This window comes from Cottoperca gobio, chromosome 15 (genome assembly GCF_900634415.1).
Source record: "Cottoperca gobio chromosome 15, fCotGob3.1, whole genome shotgun sequence".
Classification (NCBI taxonomy): Eukaryota; Metazoa; Chordata; class Actinopteri; order Perciformes; family Bovichtidae; genus Cottoperca; species Cottoperca gobio.
The window spans coordinates 6,787,611-6,809,498 of record NC_041369.1 but is presented as its reverse complement, the minus strand read 5'-3'; the positions used below and the strand labels follow the sequence as shown (position 1 = coordinate 6,809,498).

The window sequence follows — 21,888 nt, the reverse complement described above, 5'->3', positions numbered from 1 at the left end:
CATATTTTCTTTCCTGCATTTGTTTTTTCCATGAACACACATCAGATCATTCTGTGTTCATTCCTACGTGCATGCAGGAATACATTTGGCTTTTTGGATGTGTGTGTGTGTGCATTTTGTTCTAGTGTTGCAGAGGTTATGGTGTTCATTCAAAGCATGCATAGTTGTATTGATTGTTATGATTCTTTTCATTGGAATTAAGGAGTTGACTGCAATATCATCATCTTCTGTTTGAAAAGTTTTGTTCTTTGAGTTGGATTTGCCCCGACGGTAAAAATGCTTCACGGCGTAATCTTCTTTCTGTCTCTGTTTCAGACTCGTCCCCAGTCCTCGGGGAGAGCCAAGATGAAGTGTTGCGAAGGCGCCATGGGGACAAAGAGGTAAACTTCCTTCTTCATTTAAGACAAACTTTCCTAAATGACACTCCACGGACAATGCTTTTGTCAGGAGAGCTGTTATGAATGAGGAAATATATATTATACATGACAAAGAATGTGTCACATAAATAAAAGAGTAGAGGAGACCCATATCTGGAGGGGACAAACAGTTGAGTCTGGTTTCCTGACAGAAAATCTTGGAGGAGCAGCGGCGGCTGAAGCGGGAACAGGAAGAGGCTGACACGGCGTCGAGACGACACACAGGCATTGTTCCGACGCACCACCAGTTCATCACCAACGAGCGCTTCGGAGACCTGCTCAACATCACAGATAACACAGAGAAGAGGAAATCAGGCGTAGAGGTACAATACAGGGCCGTGTCTTATCCTTCTGTAGGCAGGAAAAAAGCAACAGATGCTTGATGTCAGTTTGCGTGCGAGTCAGGCTGGGGGGGGGGGGGGTTTGTCAGCGGGATTTCTGCAGAAACAGATGGCTTTCTCTTCTGGGTCAAAACATTCAGAGGGTGATGGAAGACAAAATATGAGTTGTTGAATGTATTACTCTCCAGCTTCCATACTTTACTTCCACACTGCTCATCGTTTATCGAGATGTAATTCTGTTTTTAAAAAAACCTTTATTCAGTCCTCACCATTAGATACCTGATGCTCCTTTTAATACAGCTTCTATTGTTTTTTTGGGGTGGCGGGGGTTCAAATATACCACAAAAGACAAATTCAACTTGAACATAAGACCGTTAAGTTGAGTTCCTGTCTCCAAGTATAGTCTACCAGGCAATTGATAAATGAGCGTACAGTCAGGCATCCACACACACATTTGTGCATTGTGCTTTTATGTGTTTTGCATGTTCATGTGTTCTGTCTGGATGTGATTTGTGGGGGTTTTAAGCTGCAGTTGGTAACTTTAATATAAAATAACATTTTGTCATATTTTGTTGAAGCTGTCGCTACATCCTGACAGTGGTGCATGAGACGGATGATCAGAGCTGCAGAGTCTCTACCGCTCTACTAAACTGTCAAACTAGGCAGCGCTAGTTAAGTATGGATGAACATTCTGTTACTGCATTGCCTATTTCTGAAATGTTTTCAGAAAGATACCTTAGTGTACTGTTTAGGAAAATGAGAGCGTTTGCTCCGGCTGCTTGGTTTTCGGGTCACAAACGTTCTCATTTTAAAGCTAAACAGTACATTAAAATATGTTTCTGAAAACATTGGATGCAAGAAATAGGCAATGCACTAACAGAATCTTGATTTACATTTCTTCAGCGCTAACAAGTTTGACAGTTTGATCGGAGTTCACGAGCAGTGATTGACACTGCGAGACTCCTCGTCTCTGATTGGCTGTTTTCCTTAAGGTTACAAGGTCAGTAGGAGCACTGGGGGAGGCAGAGGAACATGATTTTTACACAAATGATCCGTCTCATGCACTTCTGTCATGATATAGTGACAGTTTCAACAAAATATGACAGTTACCAACTGCAGCTTTAATATACCCTTTTTAATAACAGATTTTAAAATCAATTTCTGCCTTTTGCAAGCAAAAAGTTGACATAGCTGTTTTTTCTATTTCTATTTCTAATGTCAATGACATTAGTTGCAACCTTGTTGTGTTGGCCAGAGTGTGCCTGCTCGCTTGGCAGGCCGGTCTAACAGTAAATAATCCCCAGTAGTTTCTTACTGGCATGGTCCAGAGGACAAGTAACCCAGTCTGTCACCAGCACTTCATTCCTATCAGTGAGAGTATTAATGTTCACACGGGCCACTGGAATGACAACTCGTGCAGATTTACAGCTCTCACCCTGTTCCAGAAACATCTTTTCTCTAAACACAAACATGAGAGAATAGTAAAGTGCCAAAGATGTCGGTAGATAAGTGTATTTAGTCTTTTGGATAACTTTCACTCACTCAGTACAATGTCAAGACACATCTTCAATTTCTTTTCTTCTTGTTACATCTGCACAGAGAACTCCAGCCATGGCTCGCTTCGACTTCAGAGCAGAAACTCTAAAGTGAGTAATCTTTCTCACAAGCAGGGGGTATTTGTTGCAGGGATGTTGGGTGTGACAGTTAGAGGTGTTATTGATGCTGTTAAATCACGTCCACTTTGTGTAGATTTACATATGAGCACACCTTGCATAGGTGGGGTTAGCAACTCCTGACAAAAGAATCGCAGGAAATCAATGTTTAAAATAGTAGAATTATATTAATACATGAATGTGAATACATCCCAGCTCTGCATGAGATCACACATGCTTCATTTTCATACTGCAAAACTATATGTTTTTTCATTTCATGTGAGTAACTCATCTCTGTGGAACATTTTTTAGGGAATTGCCGTTTCAGAAGGGGGACATCGTCTACATTATTCGACAGGTGGATCAAAATTGGTATGAAGGGGAACATCACGGAAGAGTTGGCATTTTCCCTCAAAGTTACGTCGAGGTATGTAAGCAGAGCGACTAGGACAAGATATTCGAATAATGTCTCTTTCAGCTTATCTTCCATGTATATTTTATGTCATTCTCAATTGCAGTGTTGGAGATGTCTTGCCGAATCATTCTGCTCTGCTGTTTCTTATCACTTTGGTTTCTTGTTGCCCTCTTCAGCTCCTTCCCCCCACAGAGAAAGCCCAGCCAAAGAAAAGTGCCCAAGTGCAGGTTCTGGAATATGGAGAGGCTCTCGCCCGCTTCAACTTCAACGGGGACACAGTGGTGGAGATGTCCTTCAGAAAGGTATGAAGGATGAATTAGTCAACACACTGAAGAGCAGTTAGGAGCACTTTAAAGGAACTTTCCAGAACATAGAGTCACACTTGTTCTGAACCCACACATCCTGTGTCTGCAGGGAGAGAGGATCACGCTGATTCGTAGAGTTGATGAAAACTGGTATGAAGGGAAAATCTCAGGCACCAACCGCCAAGGCATCTTCCCAGTCACCTATGTAGAAGTCAACAAACGACCCCGCGTCAAGAACGGGGTGGAGTATCTCGACCCTCCTGTCAGCCAGTCGCCACAGCGCAGCACTAATGCCTCTCCTCAGGTAAGGAAGCCAAACTGGTCCCTCAAGCGTGGGATACATAAATGGATGTAGTAGTTTTTATTACTACTGTGAATCCAGCACGTCTCTTCTTTGTTCACCTGTACACCCACCTTTTTAATTTACATATTCTTTGCCCAGTGTATTTCTCATCTTTCGTTTGCTTTTCTTTCTCTCATCCCTTCTTTGCTTCCATCTCCTCCAACATTGCTGTTTCCCTTTAAGCTGTATCGTAATCGTCTGACCACCTCCCCCCTGCCCCTCCCTCGCTCCCCCCGCCGCTCCGTGTCCCCCGAGGTCCACGCTATCTCCTCTGAGTGGATCTCCCTGACTGTGGGAGGAGGGAGCCCTCCTGCCGCCCCCACCCCTCCCCTCCCACCGCTGCCCACCGTGTCCTACCGCTGCGGCGAGTACCTGCCCCCACCCTACTCTGCCAGCCCCGTGCCTCTCATCAGCGGCAGCCCATACTGTGTCTCACCCATGGCTTCCCCATCTGCATCCCCTCTTCCCCCGCCGTACCCGCCCAGACCCAACTCAACCACTCCCTTCCTCACGTTCACCCCGCCTCAGGGGGAGGACTTCTTGCTCTCCCGTCCCAGCATGAGCCCCTGTGGGGGGCCGGTGCTGGAGGGCTGGTTGAGGGGGGAGAAGGAGTTGACAGAGGGGGAAGGCGCAGAGGGGGACGCGGGCCACGCAGCCCGGGGCAGAAGGCGAAATAGTCCTGCAGAGGTATCTTCTGCATGGTGTGCAGTGTTGCATCTCAAGCTCACTCAGGAACCTGGGCCTTTGGCCACAGTTTAATTCCCTAAAAAAGATGTTTGCTGAAGTACTGAAGCTGTTATGTGTGTGTGGAAGATGTGACTAACGTATGACCTGAAGGTGATTTTACCCCCATGGATGAATCTGGAGGCAGAATAAGTTTATACTGATCACAGTGTTTCAAGCTGCAAGTCTGCATGTTGTTGTTGTTGTTGTTGTTGTTGTTGTTGTTGTTGTGTGAGCTACTAACATGCAAGTGTTTTACAGCCTTTCAGTGTTTGTATAGTGAGTTTCAGATGTCTTAGCTGTAAAGACTGTAAGAGGAGCTATTGTCCTTGCATTTCCCACATTTATTGAGAGCTCAATTGTCTTTTCTTCATTAAATTCAGCATTTGGTTGCATGATGTTGTTGATCCATTCGGAGGTGTGATGCTGTTGGAGTTTGGAAGTTTATTTAGGACAGTGACATATTTATTAGTAAGTATTTATAGGTTTAACATGTTGGCTTGTGTTTCAAAAGCTGCTGCGAGGTTAAAATGTCCACCTACAGGGAAATGCAACCTAACTGTGAACTGAAGTATGACGATGTTTACAGCAGGTGGATACGTGGTGAAGAGCTTTAGAGAAAAGCTTTTATTTTGAAATGTCCTTGTTGATTTGACTTTTCTTTGTGTTGCAGTTTGTGAGGAACGAGGCTGAACATCATGGGCGGAGCTCCAGAAGCCCAGTGATGCTGTTTGATATTCAAGATAACAACAACGTTAACTCGTTTGCGGTAAGGTGGTGCAGAACTTTCTTAGACTTCTGCTGTAGATTTACAAAAATAATGTGTAGTTTGTTAAGTGACTTCATCATCTGTTTAACATTCTAACCTTCAAACATCCATTTGACTCACATCATCTTTAACTCCCATTATGTCTTCTACATTTGTGCTACATGTTAAATATGTGAGACATGAGAAGAATAGCCTTTCAGTAAATGACTAGTTTGACATTTTGGGTGGGAAATGAATTTGCTTTTTTGCGGAAAGTTAAATAAGAAGATCAATATCACTCCTGTTTGTCAGTTCAGTAAGAAGCTGAAGGTATCGGTCGCTTAGCTTAGCTTAGCTTAGCTTAGCTTAGCTTAGCTTAGCTTAGCTTAGTTTAGCTTAGCTTAGCTTAGCTTAGCTTAGTTTAGCTTAGCTTAGTTTAGCTTAGCTTAGTTTAGCTTAGCTTAGTTTAGCTTAGCTTAGCATAAAGACTGAAAACAGGGTGAAACAGCTAGCCTGTCTTTGTCAAAGGCTAATAAAATGTAACTACCAGTGCCTCTAAAGATCCCAAATGATCATAGTTTCTTGTTTGTTTAATCCATACAAAGACCAACTATGTGCAACACAACTGAGCATTGCTAGAGAGGTCTTCAAAATAATAAAATCTAGCTTAAAAAGTTCCAAAGATTGCAACATTGGCCTCACAGTTACATTGCAATCAGCAGACACACCAGGAAGTCACTGCTCCCGGCCAAGAAATAGTCCAGCACATATCTTTCTGTTAAACGTCATATTGTTGTTTAGACACTTTACACTGTTATCCCAGTTAAACTAACTGGCTGCTGGCTGCAGCTTCATATTGAATCACCAGAAATAATAGTGGAATCAATCCTCTCATCTAACTCTCCGCTAAAGCCAATAAAAGCGCCCAAGTATACATTTACCCAAAAGAACGTTGAGCTATTTCTTTAAGCTGTACCTGTCCTCTTCCCCTTGATACTGCATGTTCATACTGAATGGTATCCTGTAAAGAGGTGAACTAATATTTCATGTTTCCTGTCTACATGCTCTTTCATGCCTCTCCTCCTGGGCTCCACCGTCGTCTCCTCTGCTTTTTCTCCTGGCTTTTAACGGATCACTTCCTTTTCTGCCTTGCTACTTACTGGACCTACCTTCCTGTCTCGCCCTACGCCCCCCTCCCCTCCCTCTCTAACTCCTCACTTCCCCCACCTCAACTTCACCTCGGCCTCTTCCGGGACTCTCGGTTGGGCCGCTGTCTGTCTTTCTCTGACGACTTCACCTGCTACTACTCCTAGGAGACAGTGTGTAATGAGATCTTGAATATAGCTGAGACCTCGGTGAGGTACTGCAGCAACCTGTCCCACCTCCCTCGTGACTCTGTCCATAGACTGCACCCCCACCCCAGTAAACAATCTCTCATCATTTCCCAGCAACCCCAGTCCCACAGCAGCAGTCCGGAGCCGAACCGTCTCAGCTGTGGAATGTGAGTAAGATCTGTGTTTCACTTTCACCCGTTTGTCTTTGTCATTTATTTACTGGTTCCACTTTTTTGCGTATCTAAGTTTTGCAAGTTTACCAATGTATCCTTGTATCCTGCATCCTGCTCTAGTTTCCAGGCTCTGTACAGTTACGTGCCGCAGAACGAAGACGAGTTGGAGCTGCAGGAGGGAGATCTCGTCAGCGTCATGGAGAAGTGCGATGACGGCTGGTTTGTCGGTATGTGCCTGCAGGCCTCGGGATACATTCCTCAGAGACGCAGTTACACTCGCTGTGTCACATTAATCCATATAGGGTTTCTGCAGATTGACAGCAAAGGACTGTACGCGTGCAATGTGCATGCTCAGGGCAGCAGTAGAGTCATTTTCACCTCATCACATCCTTCCATATAGGGTTTCTAAAGAATGACAGCAGAGGATTGAGTGCAATGTACATAAGGCTTTGCACTTAATTTTAGATATATGCTTAAAGCAACTACAAGGAATTTCATTTTGTGTTAAATGTGGCGCCTCATGTGGACAAAAGCAGTAGTGTTTTCCCAGAATGAAGACTGCATTTCCCATGAGCACCTCCGCCTTCTTTTCTCAACTTTATTCAAAGTACTGCTGATTGCCTGGTGCATGTTTGTCCTCATGCTAATTATCACAGAAAGATTTGAGGTGCGAGCTTTGCTTTGCTACATTCCACTTATGTAAGCCAAAGCGTCAGCTCTATTTGTTTTACCCACAAACGTAATGTCATATATTGATGTAAAACCACGTCTCGCAGTGTATGTCATAAATAGCATAGACATATTATATACCAGTCTAGGTGGAAGGTGGACAGTCATTAAGAATACCTTCTTATAGAAAGAGCCAGTCTTCTCGCTGATGGTCCCGTTTGCTTGTGTAGGTCATATAAAGGCATCAGTGAAGGTCCTTTTAGCATTTAAAGGAAGCATCCTTTTACTTTCTTTGGTCTGATCCATGTTTCTCTTTCTTTTTCTCTACAGGTACCTCAAAGAGGACAAAACAGTTTGGGACTTTCCCTGGGAATTACGTGAAGGAGGTGAAACTGTAAAGATATCTAATCTGGCTGTAACACTTGGTTGCCTGTCAAGCTTGGGAAGTCATTACTATCGCGCATGGCTGTTGGTTAGCATAGTCATTTAGCCAGGCGAATCCATTTTGTCTGGGAAAGTGATCAGTTCGGCCGGAGGTATGTCAGACTGCACGGGGAGGCGGAGACAGAGACAGCTCACTGCCCTAACCTCAGTATGGTGTACAACCTTGAGCACTTTTTACACACTTCTTGACAGAATTCGTCCGTCTCCACATGTGGAATTTCTCCGTGAAAGTCTACCACAAAGTAGCTTTTATTGTACAGATAATAGCTTCCATGTTGTCCATGTAATTTACAGTGCACAAGTGTTCACGTAGCACGTCAGTCTGGAGGCCGGCAGCAGAGCAGTGTATGGATTAAAGAGTGGATCTTATAACCTGAACGGGACTTGGGAGGATTCAGAATGTATTTTCATGGGATGTGTGTTTTGGAGCTGATGCTCGTGTGCTACCTTTCAGGACCAGAGGTGTTTATCATGATTAGCTAAGTATGATGCAAACCATGCTTCCAAAAGAAAACCTTCAGTGTTTGGATCAGCATGCCAGACATGTATGAAATTTTAATGTGGTGGAGAAAATGACTTGAATCGAGTGCCCTCCAGAGTCTAAATACTTATGTATAAAGCCCCTTTAGAAACTGCTATGACATACGTTTTACTTTCTGTTACATTATATGAATCATCATAAAGTCAGTTTTTGAAGAACACCACAACATTCACAACTCAGCTGTAACCTAAAGCGTCAGATACCAGTTCAGTATTGCCTTTATGTTCTGTTCATCGTTATACAACAGTTATTAAGTGGGCTTTTAGTTTCTCTTTTTCCCAGTCACCACGGCAAACACAAGTACAGGACACGTGCACTGTGTTGCATGTCTGATTTAAAAAGTGAAGAGAAACTGTGCATATGCACATCCTATATTTTCAGAATCTATTTATTTGTCCTTTTATACCTCTTCTGTCAAAATAGAAGTGTTTGCTGATGGATGAAGCCTGTAAGGTAGCTGGTGGGAGACGCCTGGCTCTGGCACAATCCACAGGACAGGCGTGGTAGCACTTAACTTCCTGTTTGGTCATTTAGGGAGATTCCACCTAACAAGATAATAGTAGATTAATCACAACAACAACAAAAAAGCTATTTCATGTTTTAAGTGAAACCAACAAGGTGTCTTAGAAAATAATCATACTGACTTTTAAGAGCATATTGAGATTTGAATGATGCCCTTACAGATTGTATGTTTTAGCCATGTAAATGTGTACAGAAAACTTTAAGAGGCCTTCCAAATATGGCTACATATTTTCATATGTAATGACTTGGGTAATACAGTTAGTGGAATGATTTCAATAATAAGGTCAGCATTAGTACAGCATGCGCTGTAAAATCAAACTGGAGCATGAAACACGATCAGCCATCGCCTGAATATTTGCCTCCTTCGGCTGAAAGCAAACATACGTGACGACAGGGTTAACCGTCTGCTCTTTGAGCTTCAATAGCTCCCTGGTGGAAGATTGCTTTGAATTCTGCTATCAAAGCATCAGAGCCGTCTTCCCATGAGTACAGAGCTCCCCCATCTCCAGCGCCATCAGATCTGCCACATGTCAGAATAGATCCTCTACACGCACAGATTGAAAGATGATAGCTACTTTTTTTTTTCGTTGCTCGTGTTTTCATCAAATTCCTTGTTGTCATCAACCGCTGCACTGTGCTCATCAATCCTCAGCAGAGCTGTCAAATTGTACTTGCAAATCATTTTGAGTGCTTGTTACGACCTGCTCTGCACTTTGTAGAGTAATTGCTGAGGAAGCATTTTAAAGGGAAAGTTCACCCCAAAATTAAAACACATATTTTCCCTAGATTGTTTTGGTGTGAGTTGCAGAGTGTTGGAGATGTCTGCCTTCTCCCCAGTATAATGAAACTCGATGGCACTCTGCTTGTGATGCTCAAAGCGACAACAGCAATGTCTCTTTTCAGAAATCATGACCCGGCTAGTCAAGATAATCCACAGAACTTGCTGTGAGCGGTTACATGTAGGAACTATTTTCTTTCTACTGTCTCACCGCGCAGAAGGAACGTTACAGCTCAGCCCAGGAGGACGCCATCAATGTTAACATCTCGCCCCGTCGTGAGCCTCTCGTCCATGAATGGAGGCTCACCTTTTCTGCGCAGTGATACGGTAGAAGGAAAATAGAGAGAGGAAGACCATGTATTTTTTGTTTTGCAGTGAACTGTCCCTTTAGCTTTGGACTGAGGTAGTGCGCTCTCTGAAGTCGGATCCTTTCCCAATCCACACATTTCTAATCAAATGGTGCCAGACTATCCGTGGGCCTACCTTTGAGTATAATGTGAAGTATTGAAAGATGCTCTCACTTGGATCTAAAAGTGTATGTTTACTATATCTGTCTTTGTTTTGAAGGTGTTAAGCTAGTTGTGCAGTGATGATAAACATTGACCTAATTGGAACATGGTTTGAAGCTGTATGTGGCTACCACATAAGTGATACATGAAGTTTAATATTTGACAAAGTGCATTAATTTAACAAAATTTAGTAGCAGTCAGTGTTTCATCCTCCCTGACGTTTGCTGTTGAGACAAAATCAGGTGTTTCTTCTTTGCGCGGATCACCATTTTGCCAACATCAGCAAAGGAATGTTTTCTCAAGATAATACACTGCATTATGGGTTTGCCTGCATAGCACTGATATAATATTCAGGTATTTTGTTACACCACAAAAGCATGTTTTTCCCTCCACTGCTGGCTAAACGTTTTTGTTCCTGTGTAACTCCAGCTCCGCATGAATGTGCTGATTGGTTGTGAGTTTGTTGACCTGTAGGCACACTACATGATGGACAAATAAACAACTGCTCATTTAGTCATAACACAGCTCACTCTAGATTGTTTCTGTAATATTGTGCTCCAGAAAACATCACAGGATGTATGAATGTATGAATATATGAATGTGGTGCAATGCACACATAATATGTAAAGATGCAGACTATTGAGCAGCATGGCACAAGAAGGATTGTAAATATGTAAAATAAAAAATAGTGGTTTATTTACCTGAAGGATTTTTGGCTAAGCACATAGTGGAGCGTTACCGAGCACAGGAAGTTTGACGCATATGAACATTACGCTGCCATTTGTGAAGATCATAATGCCTTATGTTAGATGCAAAAATTGTGCCTCATTTTCATTTAATTGTTTTTGGAGTATCACTGAAATGTATCCATGACATGTTTAATGTAACCATGGTTTCCCCATTAGTCCTAGTCTCTGTGATGGGAGAACATCTACTAAGAACTTGTCAGTTACTGTGCGAGTACCTAAAAGTGTGACAGGATGCTTTAAACTTAATGATTAATAATCATAAGAATGGACTAGTTTGATGAGACGCACAACCTGCAACAGGTTTGGTTTGTTTGCTTCAATTTGCAGTGCTGTTACATTGACAATATTAAAATAAAGATACTATACACTGCTGTGACTTCGGTATTATGCAATATTTAATAAACCGTTTAAACCATTTGGTGTGTTACCTGTTTTGATTTCTGGAAAAGATCTGAAGGATGGCAGAGGTAGAGCTGTGGACATTTACGTTCATTAAGCATATAAATGTTAATGAGCTGTATAAAGTTTATGAGCGTGTTAGGGCACATTCTCTGTAATCATGAGCGGGTGCAAAACCATGTGAGCTAAAGGTGGAGCTGAGAGGATCTTTTATCTTACTTAGCACATCATTTCGGTTACACCCTGGATAATTAGTGAAATTAATACAAGGGTGAAATAAGCTTTTAATATATGTAAGAGGATAACTTCTGTAATGTCAGTACATGAATAGTTATGGTAATGTTATGTTGGCTGCTCTGTGAGATGTAGCAAAAGTATGTGTGTCAGATGTGTAAAATCCCATTAGGGTGATGATGTTGACAGATGTGTGTGTACAGCCTCAACAGATGTACTTTTCACTTGACTTGATCTTCTACATTGTGAAGCGCTTCGCTCTAAAGCTCTTACAGACTTCAGTGGAATGCCTGAAGGCCTGTTAAGGGTGCATGTGAACCCCACAAGAAAGGACGCGTTTCATTCGGTCAGAGCCTTTTCTCTCCACTTTCAGCAGAGGTCCTCTGGCAGGAATTCAAGTTTTGGGAGCGGCACATTCCACATCCTGGGATTTAGCTCTACCATAAATGGTAAGCTTGCATATAAACACGGTGACGTACCGGCAGGCCGACATCCCTAAAACAAACAGTGGAGCTCAACTGAGAGAAGCAAAACATGACGAGGGATTACTCTGCTCTGCTTCCAAAGTATTTTCAGTGAGGTGAAAAGTTAATTCAATATGGTCATCATTTGCATTTAGCTTCATCAAATCAAATTAAATCAACTCCAAATTCACCCACAGCCCCACAAACAACATTCAAATCCAAACTGAATCTTGGATGCAATAAGGTGCTAAAAACACAGTTTAGATGGTGTTGATGCACCAGTGTTGCTCCGGATACATATCGATTATTAATCAAGTGATAACACACAGGACTCCTTACAAAAACAATGGGTGAAGTGGAGGTGAAGACACCGTTTTCTCTTCTGTTATTTCTCTCTCGGGACAGAACAAACACAAAGGTGTGAGTCGTTTTTTGAATGTGTGTGTGTGTGTGTGTGTGTGTGTGTGTGTGTGTGTGTGTGTGTGTGTGTTGCACAGAACATTTTATTCTCAGTTTAAACGATAAGTCTGGCGTTATCCTATATGTTGCTTCTTGTCAATAAAGCCAATGAAAGGACCTACATGCTTTAGTTTGTCTCTCACTTTCTGACTTCCCTTTCCTTTCTCTGCCTCTCAACTCCAAGCCTATTTACTTTAAAATGGGGCCTAAATGTATTGTTCCATTATTAAAAAATGTTTTGAAAAGGCTTAAACATGTACTGATTCAGCTGGGCACTGCCGTTTTTAGAAAATGTTATTCAAACAGGAGTATATAGTGGATTTGTTGCGGACTATTTTCAGATGCAGTCCTACAGATTAATACATATTTGTGCGCTAATAAATATTTACGGCTGCAGGACTGTGTGTGTGGGATTGAAAGCCAGTGCAACTAATGTATGTGTTTTTAATAGTTGTATGCTCAGAAGAATAAGCTTTATTGGTCTTGGGATACACATTAGTAAGATTAATGGTTTGGTGTTGGTCTTTTAAGAAGTATATAAAAGTCTTGGCCCTGGGTCTTATTCTACCACTGGGACAACTTCCCCTGACATCCCTGAAGCTTGATCAGCGTCCCCAGACACATGACGGAGTGGTCCCTTTCCTTAGTACACGATCTTTGTACTCTCACTTATCAGCGTGGAAACTTCAAAATCTATTCGTCCAACCCCAACCTGAGGGCCCACCCCCTCCTCTGATGCTGCAGACCAAGGCTGAAACCTCTGTCTATCGATCATTGCACATGTCATTCGCTGTAGGAAGTGGACTGGTGTCTGAGACAGATCTTTAAACACAGTAACAGTTAACGACAGTTAAACACGTGCATTAACGTTATGCCGCTCCGGGTAGTAGTGCAGGGGCCTGGACCCTGGGGATTCAGGCTGGTTGGGGGAAAGGACTTCGAGCAGCCACTGACTATTTCCCGGGTAAGTATTTCACTGTTACGTGCTACGTTGTAGTTGAGTGTAACCACACCTGAAACTCTCACCTCTCGTGGTTTCCTCTCGAGAACAGACTGTTTGTTAACGTTAGCTCGTGTTAACAAAAGGCTAACTTTACTTCACAGACGCTAAACTGTTATCACTCATTTAGCTAACGTGAACTATTGTTAGTGTCGGCATGTTGTACTTCCAGCTACTGACATGACTAGTCCAGGGTTTTACTTCCAGCCCTTGTAGCTTCATTTCCCCATTTCAGTTCTTTTGTTACCTGAGATATATTCTTGGTGAAGACTTATGTTTAGTTGAAGTAACTGTAAGTAACTGTAAACTTAAGTTTAGGCTACAGGTTAAACGACAATAGTCTAAATATAACTTTACCGGTATTTCGTCATGTCCGCTAACTTTCTGATATACGACTAGACTGTCGTAATTATTAAAACAAATCTCTTTCAGTCCTAACTTCAAATTAAAAACATAATATGGAGGAACAAATGTGTGACTATTTTGAGTGTCCCTGAACACCTCTTTGACTAAACTGACAGCTTTCGCAACTCATTCTGTCTTTCCAGCAGAACATTAAACTGGGCAGCATACAGTGCTGTGTCAGTGCGCATCCACACTGTGCGCATCCACACTGTGCGCACTGTGCGCATCCGCACTGTGTGCTCCACTGTGCTCCTGTTGTAGATGTTGTAGATGTTGTTACAGGGGTCGCTCCTCTCCACCCAGGGAAGTGATTAGGAATTCCTGGACTATGCCACAGTCTCGCTTCAAGCCGTTATCTGGCTGAAAACACTTCTCTGCAGGCGGCTTTGCCCGTGTTTACTGTAAATAATGAGATGTGTGTCAAGGTCAGAGTTAAACGATACAACAGTAGGATTAATCTCTGATTAGAAAATTTGATTTCAGACCCAATATTCATGATTCAAGTTATATTACGAGTAAGTGGTGGTCTTTTCTTTTTTTAAAGAATATATATATATATATATATATATAGATAGATATATATAGATATATATATATATATAGATAGTTTATAATATATAAATAAAAATGCCCATCCCAATTTCTCAAAGTTCAAGTTCAAATTTAAATGTCAGTCCAAAGCTAAAGATATTCAGTTTAATATGATATAAAACAGACAAGAGCAGGAAAGCTCCAACAGCTATTTTTGCCTGAAGAATTACTTTAAAGATGAATCGATTACTTAAGTAGTTCGAGATTTAGTTTTCTGTTCTGATCGACTAATAGTTGCAGCTCTAGTGTCCAACACCTTGAAACTTAATAATATTAATAATAAGCTTGTATAAAGTCCAAAAAAAAGTTGCTGTTTCCTTTTCAATTCATTATGTCTACTGGGTTGTAGGTCACCCCTGGGAGTAAAGCTGCCAAGGCCAACCTGTGTATTGGAGACATGATCTTGGCTATTGACGGAGAACCAACAGAGAGCATGACTCACTTGGAGGCGCAGAACAAGATCAAGGGGTGCATAGAGGAGATGGTGCTCTCCGTAGACAGGTGGGATGTAGCAACATGTGCAGGTCTGATCTGTGTAGCCGCGGGCCTGAAAAACACTGAGTAATATGAGACAGCTCAGCTGCAATCCAGGTGTTCAGGGAGTGACGTGATGTTTATTCATAGCTTTTAAGTCTGTCTTGTTGCACTGAAGTCTTTAGTTTGAGAAGTGCATGTATGTATGTTTGCTTAACTGTGTCGTGTCGGTGCATTGCATCATAACTTTCTGCTGATGGCAGATGATTTCAAGTAGCAGGGATGTTGAAACGGGCAGGTTGAAGCAAATATGTTTGTTCAAATTAAGAGGGAATGTGTTGCATGAAGGGGGGTAAACTGTCAAGGAAGCTAAGCAAAAGAACAAACCTGCAAGAGGTCTGTTGCGTTCAAAGACATAATGCCATGTTCATGTGAAGCTACACAGGTAAAGAATCCTCATGCATGTTATATTTAAAGCCAACATGTGGACAATTATATTGTGATCTTGTCCTTCCTCTTTTGTGCAGATCAGAAACTAAAATGTGGTCGCCACTTTCAACTGAGGAAGGGAGGACACACCCGTACAAGATGAATCTTGCATCAGAGCCAAAGGTGTGTGTGTGTGTGGTTGTGTGTATGTGTGCTGTCTCAACATCCAAGCAGGAGGAGCTTTTTAAAATGACTCTGAAACTCACTCCTTTAGTTTGAATCTTTACAGGTAGCCATACGGTTTCTGGAAGCCTGAACGTTCCTTTCCCACCGCGCCCAGTAAGCCTTGTGGGTTGTATTTTTTCTTTTATACTGCCAACGATGAAGTCATTGTTTACTTCCCAACAGGAGGTTTCCTAGGAGACGGTAGTTTATCAGCCAAGCTCTGACGCAAGCCTCAGTTCCTGCCCGCTGAGCGGAACTTTGCTGCCAAAGTGTGAATACATGTAGGAACTGGTGCGATGCGTTTCAGGCTCTGTGTGTCGCAGCTCACAGATGTTGTGCACTTTCCTCACACACAATAACACGTGTTTCAAGCGCTTGTCTGGAGTTTGTCACTTTGTCTGTTTTTATTACTTCAAACATTGCTTTTTACATGTTAGGCTACTGGTCAATGCTAGTGTTGTCAGGTCTTTATGTGTAAGTTTAAGACTCGGGGGTATTCTGCAAGTTAATTGTCAGATGCTTGAAGCATGAGCTATATCTGGAGGCATTTCCGTGTTCCCACTGAAGCATGAGCTACATTTGGTGGTACTTATGTGCCCACTTTCATCGCATGCCAGTGTCATGACATATTTGTCTTTTAAAAACCGGTAGCTATAATTAAGGCAAAATCCACAGCCTTACATTATCCTGCGAACTTATGTGTGACTTTCAGCCCAACTGGAAGCAGCAGATGAAGCTGTTTTCAGTTGAACAATATTTTCTCAGTTTTCAAAGTGTGCAGAGGCAACATTATTAAATTCCTTGTTGGAAACAGAGTTTGGGTGTAGTATTCCTCACATGATCTCAGCTGCATGTTTGTACACGTGCAAGTTCATAAAAACATTCAGTTCTGAAGGCGTCAAAGGTTCTGACCACCATTGCATCAAGTCTGCACCACGAGTGTTGCATGTTTCACACTCGGTGTGAGAGTTATTTCACAAATCTTTGCACTCGCTATCTTTTTTTCTTTTTCTTGCTTGGTTACTCGCTAAAAGCTTTAACGGTACAATTTTCCATTTGTTTTTCCACAGGAGGTGAGCCACATAGGCTCGACCCACAACAGGAGTGCTCTGCCGTTCGCTGGTTTTGGCCCCAAAGTTGTGACCAACCAGTACAACAGCCCCTCTGGTCTCTACTCTTCAGAGAACATCAAGGACTTTAACTCGACTGTGGACGAAGTCAAAACCATCGCTACAGCTAATGAGGCCAACAACAAGTAAGATGGGGGCAGCAGAAAAACACATCAGTTTAAATGCACGCTATATTTTAGAATATAAATGTATATAAATAAAGATGGCTCTTTCCGCCGGGGAACTGGAGCAGTTACTGCGTCCTGAGAGGCAAAATGTTTTTGTCAATGGAGTCGGGTGGCTTTTGTGAGCATAGATAACAGCTTCAGTTCCCTGCTGGAAACAGCTGTGTGACGGCAAGGTGACGCAATGAAAATATTCTAAATATAGCTCACATTTAAACTGGTATTGGGTTTTTTTTTGGTTTTTTTTAAGGTGGCTAAATTAAAGGAGTGCCAAATACTGTAGGTATTGCCTGACTGGATAAGTACCTCATACAACCCCACTTCAAAATGTGAACTATCCCTTTAACAAAACTGTAAAAGCGTTGCTCGATGTTTATAAGGGTCAGTCAGTATGAACCTCGTGCTCTGTAAGTTGGAGCTGGTGATCAGTAACAAAATCAAACAATATTTTTGACTCACTAAATCCATATTCTAGGTTTAAAAGTGTATTTATCTTGTATGTTTGGCATCAACTTCTACAGGTTTGTTCGCTGTATTGCCAAAATATTTTGTCTTGTCATATCTGGCGGAGTACGCATACTCTCACTCCGCTCTGTTTCCTCTCTACTTTGTAGAAGTGTATAATCTAGTGTGTCCATATACCGTCACCTTTCCATCAGAAGGACCAGGTCAAAGTTTAACTAACATGTTGCGTACATGCTTTCTGTTTCTTATGTGTTTACTTGTGTTTCACAGTCCGTTTGGTTGAAACGACCTCCATCTCAACTTACTCTTCAGGAAAAACATTCAAGCACTATTTTAAAACTTTGATCAGAGGTCCGATGTTTAATCTCAGAAGAAAGAATCTCAATACGTCTAAGAATCAATTGTTTTATTGAAAACCTAGAGGTCTCTGATTGGTCGGCTTCTAACTGCTGGAATAAGTGGCGTTTCACTGCATTCCTGATTTTAGTTTCTCAGCAAAAAAAACCAAATCTAATTTCTGGACCATATTTCACAGTGTCCTTTTCTGCTTTTACTTTTTTTAAATGTCGTAATTTTACAAATTGTTTTGTTCTTCAAAAGTGAAAAGGTTTCATGATCTCTTGGACTTTTATAGCCGTGTTCTTTGAGCCTCAACATCAGGAACAATGAAAAGACAAAGCGTTTGCTGTTCGTCTCCTCAGACTGTTGAGACATTTCTGCATCCTGTGACTCGTGCAGACATATTGAAATGTGCACACTTGCTTCGTAGAGCGCCATCCGATCCATCGGGCAAGAGGCCGCCTGTAGCAGCAGATTCCGAGGTTTACAAGATGCTGCAGGAGAACCAAGAGTCCGACGAGCCTCCCCGACAGTCGGCTTCATTCAAAGTGCTTCAGGAGATCCTTGAGACGGGTACGGGTCCTGCTTATTACTCACACACCACAGCTTCCTCCAAGAGTAATCTCGCTTTTACAATGTATCGCTTTAAGGAACACTTATCTGTAGATGTGTGGAACCAGTGCAACCTCAGTTTGTTAGGATTGTTCATCCGAGTGTCTGATGTTTGAAGGTGACCCTGATAAACCGTCCGGGTTCAGGAGTGTGAAGGCGCCCTCAACAAAGATTGGATCATCAGTGGGGAACACGGAGAAGTTGCCCTCCTGTGACAAATGTGGATCTGGGATTGTGTAAGTGTTTTATGATTCCTCTGAACTGTTTTACAGATGACGTGTTTATTTTGCAGCACTAAGGAAGTGTTTCAGCCATTTATGGCTTCATCGGAATCTAATCTCAAGTCGGACGCCAGACTCGCTGATGGCTGCGGTTTGTCTTGCTTCACTTTTAACACTTAAAGCTTCCACATGGTGACTAGATGTTGTGCGGCAACACACAGGGCCCCAGAGGTTTGTCTTCTCTACTTGGAGTTTGTCTCCACCTTGTGGCTGAATTTAGTGAAGACCGATACAAAGTCATGTTGCTTATAGTAGTGGACACTATAATTCTATTTTACTGATTTGGATTCAATATCCCTTCAAATCTGTGCAGATACTTTAGTCACGATTAGGATTTAAACATATACGTGTAGGAATAAAGACTAACTTTCACTCATGAGCCACGCGGTGTGTGTGTGTGTGTGTGGTTGTGTCTGTAGCTGCTGCCCTGGATTTTCTCTTTTCTTTAAGTTTTTCTGTGTTTCTGGGTACCAGCCGCTATAGAAGCTTGGCTAGGACAGGTGCCAGATCGTAAGCACACATTCAAGAGGAAGCTACGAAAATTGCAGACAAAGCACTGAAAGAAATGCAAATATAACGAGGCGAAACGCCAAGCGGACAAAGCTTGTTCCAACACGAGAGTAAATCTGGGGCTGGCTTTCACCCACTGGCGAACACCGTTACCCTCGTTGAGACGGGGAGGAGGGCCAACTTCAAATGTTGCGTTTACAAATCCTACTCATTGTGCCAATAAGATCTACTTGATGACTTGGGGGTTAACAATGTGCCCAGAGCTCTCAATAATACTTCTCTGATTATAGGATCGTTTCAATGTTGTGTCATGTGAAATTGAACAGAATCCAATAAATCATTCCAGACCGCTCCTTTTTAAAATTTAGGAAGATGAACCTGGTCATTTCTTTATCTTGAACTGTTTGCATGAAATGTCTAGTAGCAAGAACAATATCATATATCAGCCCTGCTTTGCGTTAGGACAGTCAGACCACACACTATTATCTTGCATAGTTAACGGTGTACGACAATCTGAATGGCTGGGACATTTGTTGCACGTCTGTCTCTCCCTTGTTTCCTCACATTTCTCTCTCCCATCTTACTGTAATGAAGGCAACAAATATGCCAAATCATTTCAGATATGAGGGCAGATGTACGTATGTGGATACTCTGTGTGTAGAGGCTAAAAGCAGCGGATTGATTCCCATTTCTGAATAAGATGTTTAGCGATCGTATATATCGGTGTAATGTTCTGGCGTCCAAATACTTGTCCATGTAGTGTAGTGTAGTGTAGTGTAGTGCCGAACCAATGGCCGTGCACAAACCAAAGAGAACTGATCCAAATAATTGAAAACCAGGTCATAGATCAGTGTCTGGATAAACTAGATAATTGTGTGTTAATCATGTTGAATGTGTAAATCTCTTCTTCAGGGGGCTGGTGGTGAAGCTGAGGGACAAGTTCCGTCACCCCGAGTGCTACACCTGTACAGAATGTGACGTCAACCTAAAACAGAAGGGACATTTCTTTGTGGAGGACCAGATTTATTGTGAGAAGCACGCACGCGAGCGAGTGACTCCTCCCGAGGGCTACGACGTGGTCACCGTCTTCCCCAAGTAGAGCGCTCGCCGAGCTCCGCGTCGGACTGCACGCCAGTATAGGACAAATGACATAATCCAAGACATTCCAACATTCAGCTCATGCTACTCCCAAGACTATCAAATGGTCTTCTCTGGTATTATGCTTCAGTACAGTCACTGGTAGGCAGGACGGTAAACAACTACATCTTTGAAAATGTTGATTTGCACATTAACTTTGGCATCTACGAAATGAAAATCGATATGAGATAAAGGCATTTAATTGTTTTTCTCTCCCTAAAGAAAAAAAATCAGTTTTAATGACAGCCACTGTGTTTAAGTAATATTTGTCTTTGTACATGTACTGTATGTCCTTTTGAATCATGGAAACAATGAAAACCACTTTTCAACCCAGGAGACGTGTTTTCTACATTTTTTTAATTAAATAAATAAATAAACTTTTATGCAGCAAAAAAACACTCAAACCATTTTGAATATCACCAAATAAATATTTTTACCTTAAATCAATTGTCTTGCCTCCTTAATTGATTGTGCTTCTGCTCTTTTAGAGAAACTAATTGTAAGATTGCTCTGCAAAAACTAAGTGACATGACAATGAAATTGTGTTCTAAAAACAAACTAATGGACTTAAATGACGTGTGACTTCCTTTGTAAAGCACTTCATGTGTAAGTGCTTTTTAAATAATACATTTACAGCGACGGTAGAAAATGATCTGTATTGGCAATTAGGATCTCAATGAGTGACGTCACTGCACGTGTTTTTGCTCCTGACTGCTGATGGAAAACACCTGCTCTGACGTGACCGATCAGTATGTGGGACTGCAACATGCCTACAAGTGTTCAACCATCGAGAGCAATGCAGCGGCACCTTTATGTTCAGATGTCCTCATGAAGTCAGTGCCAAGTGTTTTTGACATAATTCTCACCACAGAATGACTTTAAATAAAAGGTGACCGGGATAACACTGGATTGATCTCTGGATAATATCTTGTAACAGTGTCTCGGGTCAAAGTCAGCTGAGGTCACATAAGCAGACTCTGCAGGTGACGCGGAGTCCCACTCCGCAGAGGAAACACTTGTGGGGCTGCTCGGATCAGACCCCACCGGCAGGTATCCCGCCGTGTGTCCGTGCTGGTCGGCCATGCGCAGAGTCTCGGTCAGAGCCCAGATGTAGTTGTGGGCGAAGCGCAGAGTCTCGATCTTGGTCAGCTTCGCGTCCTCGGGCAGCGCCGGCAGGATGCTCCGCAGCGCATCCAGAGCGGAGTTCAGGTTGTGCATCCGGGAGCGCTCTCTGTCGTTTGCCTTCACTCTGCGCCGGCCCCGCTGCTCACCTCTGCTTTTATGTTTTACATTTTTTATTGAGGAGGCTTCACCTCCGGGAACAGTCAGTGATTTCTGAGGGATGTTTTCACCGGAGTCTTCTGAAGTGTCACCAGCTACAGTTGGAGAAAACCTGCTGAGCGTCACTGCGTCTCTGCATGAGCGCAGGTCACTGGGGGCGCACGGTGCTTTAGGAGACATCCTGTGAAATTTAAACAGAATCAAACCTCTGATGCATAACCACAAATATAAAAGAGAATGTACGACTATTTTACAAGATTTGCAATAAGGCAATAATGTCTGAAAGAGTAATTTAATCAAGTTTTAGTTTTTAAGCTTAGAGTATGAAAATCTTTTCCATGAGCCTCCAACATGTTTTTAAATACAATCTATGATTTAAATGATGTCCAGTGCAGGTTTTTACCTCTAAATTACGTACTTTAGATTATTTGTTAAGGCATGTAACCGCTCTACTATCTAGAAAATCTATCTGGTAAAGATCAAAAAGCAGATTTTGAAAGACTTGAGATGGATGGATATATTTGCACTTACTTGACAGGTGATGCTCGGACAAGGAGGCAGCCAGTCGTCCTTGTTAATCCTCTCTTGTAGCTGGAGGCAGCATACACTGTATATGTGCAGCTGACA

General features: G+C 42.3%; 3 protein-coding genes across 3 annotated transcripts in view; 2 read left to right on the top strand and 1 right to left on the bottom strand.

Moving 5' to 3' along the window:
• Positions 1 to 11,078, top strand: part of sorbs1 (sorbin and SH3 domain containing 1) — a 45,364-nt gene extending 34,286 nt beyond the window's left edge. Inside the window, exons 19-29 of the mRNA XM_029449368.1 lie at positions 316 to 380; positions 569 to 739; positions 2,357 to 2,403; positions 2,722 to 2,836; positions 3,001 to 3,126; positions 3,239 to 3,433; positions 3,656 to 4,159; positions 4,869 to 4,964; positions 6,257 to 6,444; positions 6,571 to 6,677; positions 7,450 to 11,078. Of these exons, the coding sequence (XP_029305228.1) occupies positions 316 to 380; positions 569 to 739; positions 2,357 to 2,403; positions 2,722 to 2,836; positions 3,001 to 3,126; positions 3,239 to 3,433; positions 3,656 to 4,159; positions 4,869 to 4,964; positions 6,257 to 6,444; positions 6,571 to 6,677; positions 7,450 to 7,517 (1,682 nt within the window). The 3' untranslated portion in view covers positions 7,518 to 11,078. The remainder of the gene's footprint in view (positions 1 to 315; positions 381 to 568; positions 740 to 2,356; positions 2,404 to 2,721; positions 2,837 to 3,000; positions 3,127 to 3,238; positions 3,434 to 3,655; positions 4,160 to 4,868; positions 4,965 to 6,256; positions 6,445 to 6,570; positions 6,678 to 7,449) is intronic.
• Positions 11,079 to 12,913: 1,835 nt separating this feature from the next.
• Positions 12,914 to 20,423, top strand: pdlim1 (PDZ and LIM domain 1 (elfin)). Its single transcript, XM_029450380.1, has 7 exons — positions 12,914 to 13,182; positions 14,564 to 14,715; positions 15,216 to 15,300; positions 16,413 to 16,597; positions 17,871 to 18,013; positions 18,171 to 18,288; positions 19,756 to 20,423. The coding sequence occupies exons 1-7, from the start codon at positions 13,090 to 13,092 to the stop codon at positions 19,940 to 19,942; spliced, it is 963 nt and encodes a 320-aa protein (XP_029306240.1). The 5' UTR covers positions 12,914 to 13,089; the 3' UTR covers positions 19,943 to 20,423.
• A 39-nt stretch (positions 20,424 to 20,462) lies between these two features.
• neurog3 (neurogenin 3) lies at positions 20,463 to 21,441 on the bottom strand. Its single transcript, XM_029450195.1, has one exon. It carries the CDS (start codon positions 21,439 to 21,441, stop codon positions 20,815 to 20,817), a length of 627 nt encoding a protein of 208 aa, XP_029306055.1. The 3' UTR covers positions 20,463 to 20,814.
• Positions 21,442 to 21,888: the final 447 nt, after the last annotated feature.

Coding starts and splice junctions, on each gene's coding strand:
- pdlim1 (XM_029450380.1), top strand. CDS start 13,090: ATGCCGCTCCGGGTAGTAGTGCAGGGGCCTGGACCCTGGGGATTCAGG. Junction 13,183..14,563: donor AGCCACTGACTATTTCCCGG/GTAAGTATTTCA, acceptor ACTGGGTTGTAG/GTCACCCCTGGGAGTAAAGC. Junction 14,716..15,215: donor ATGGTGCTCTCCGTAGACAG/GTGGGATGTAGC, acceptor TCTTTTGTGCAG/ATCAGAAACTAAAATGTGGT.
- neurog3 (XM_029450195.1), bottom strand. CDS start 21,441: ATGTCTCCTAAAGCACCGTGCGCCCCCAGTGACCTGCGCTCATGCAGA.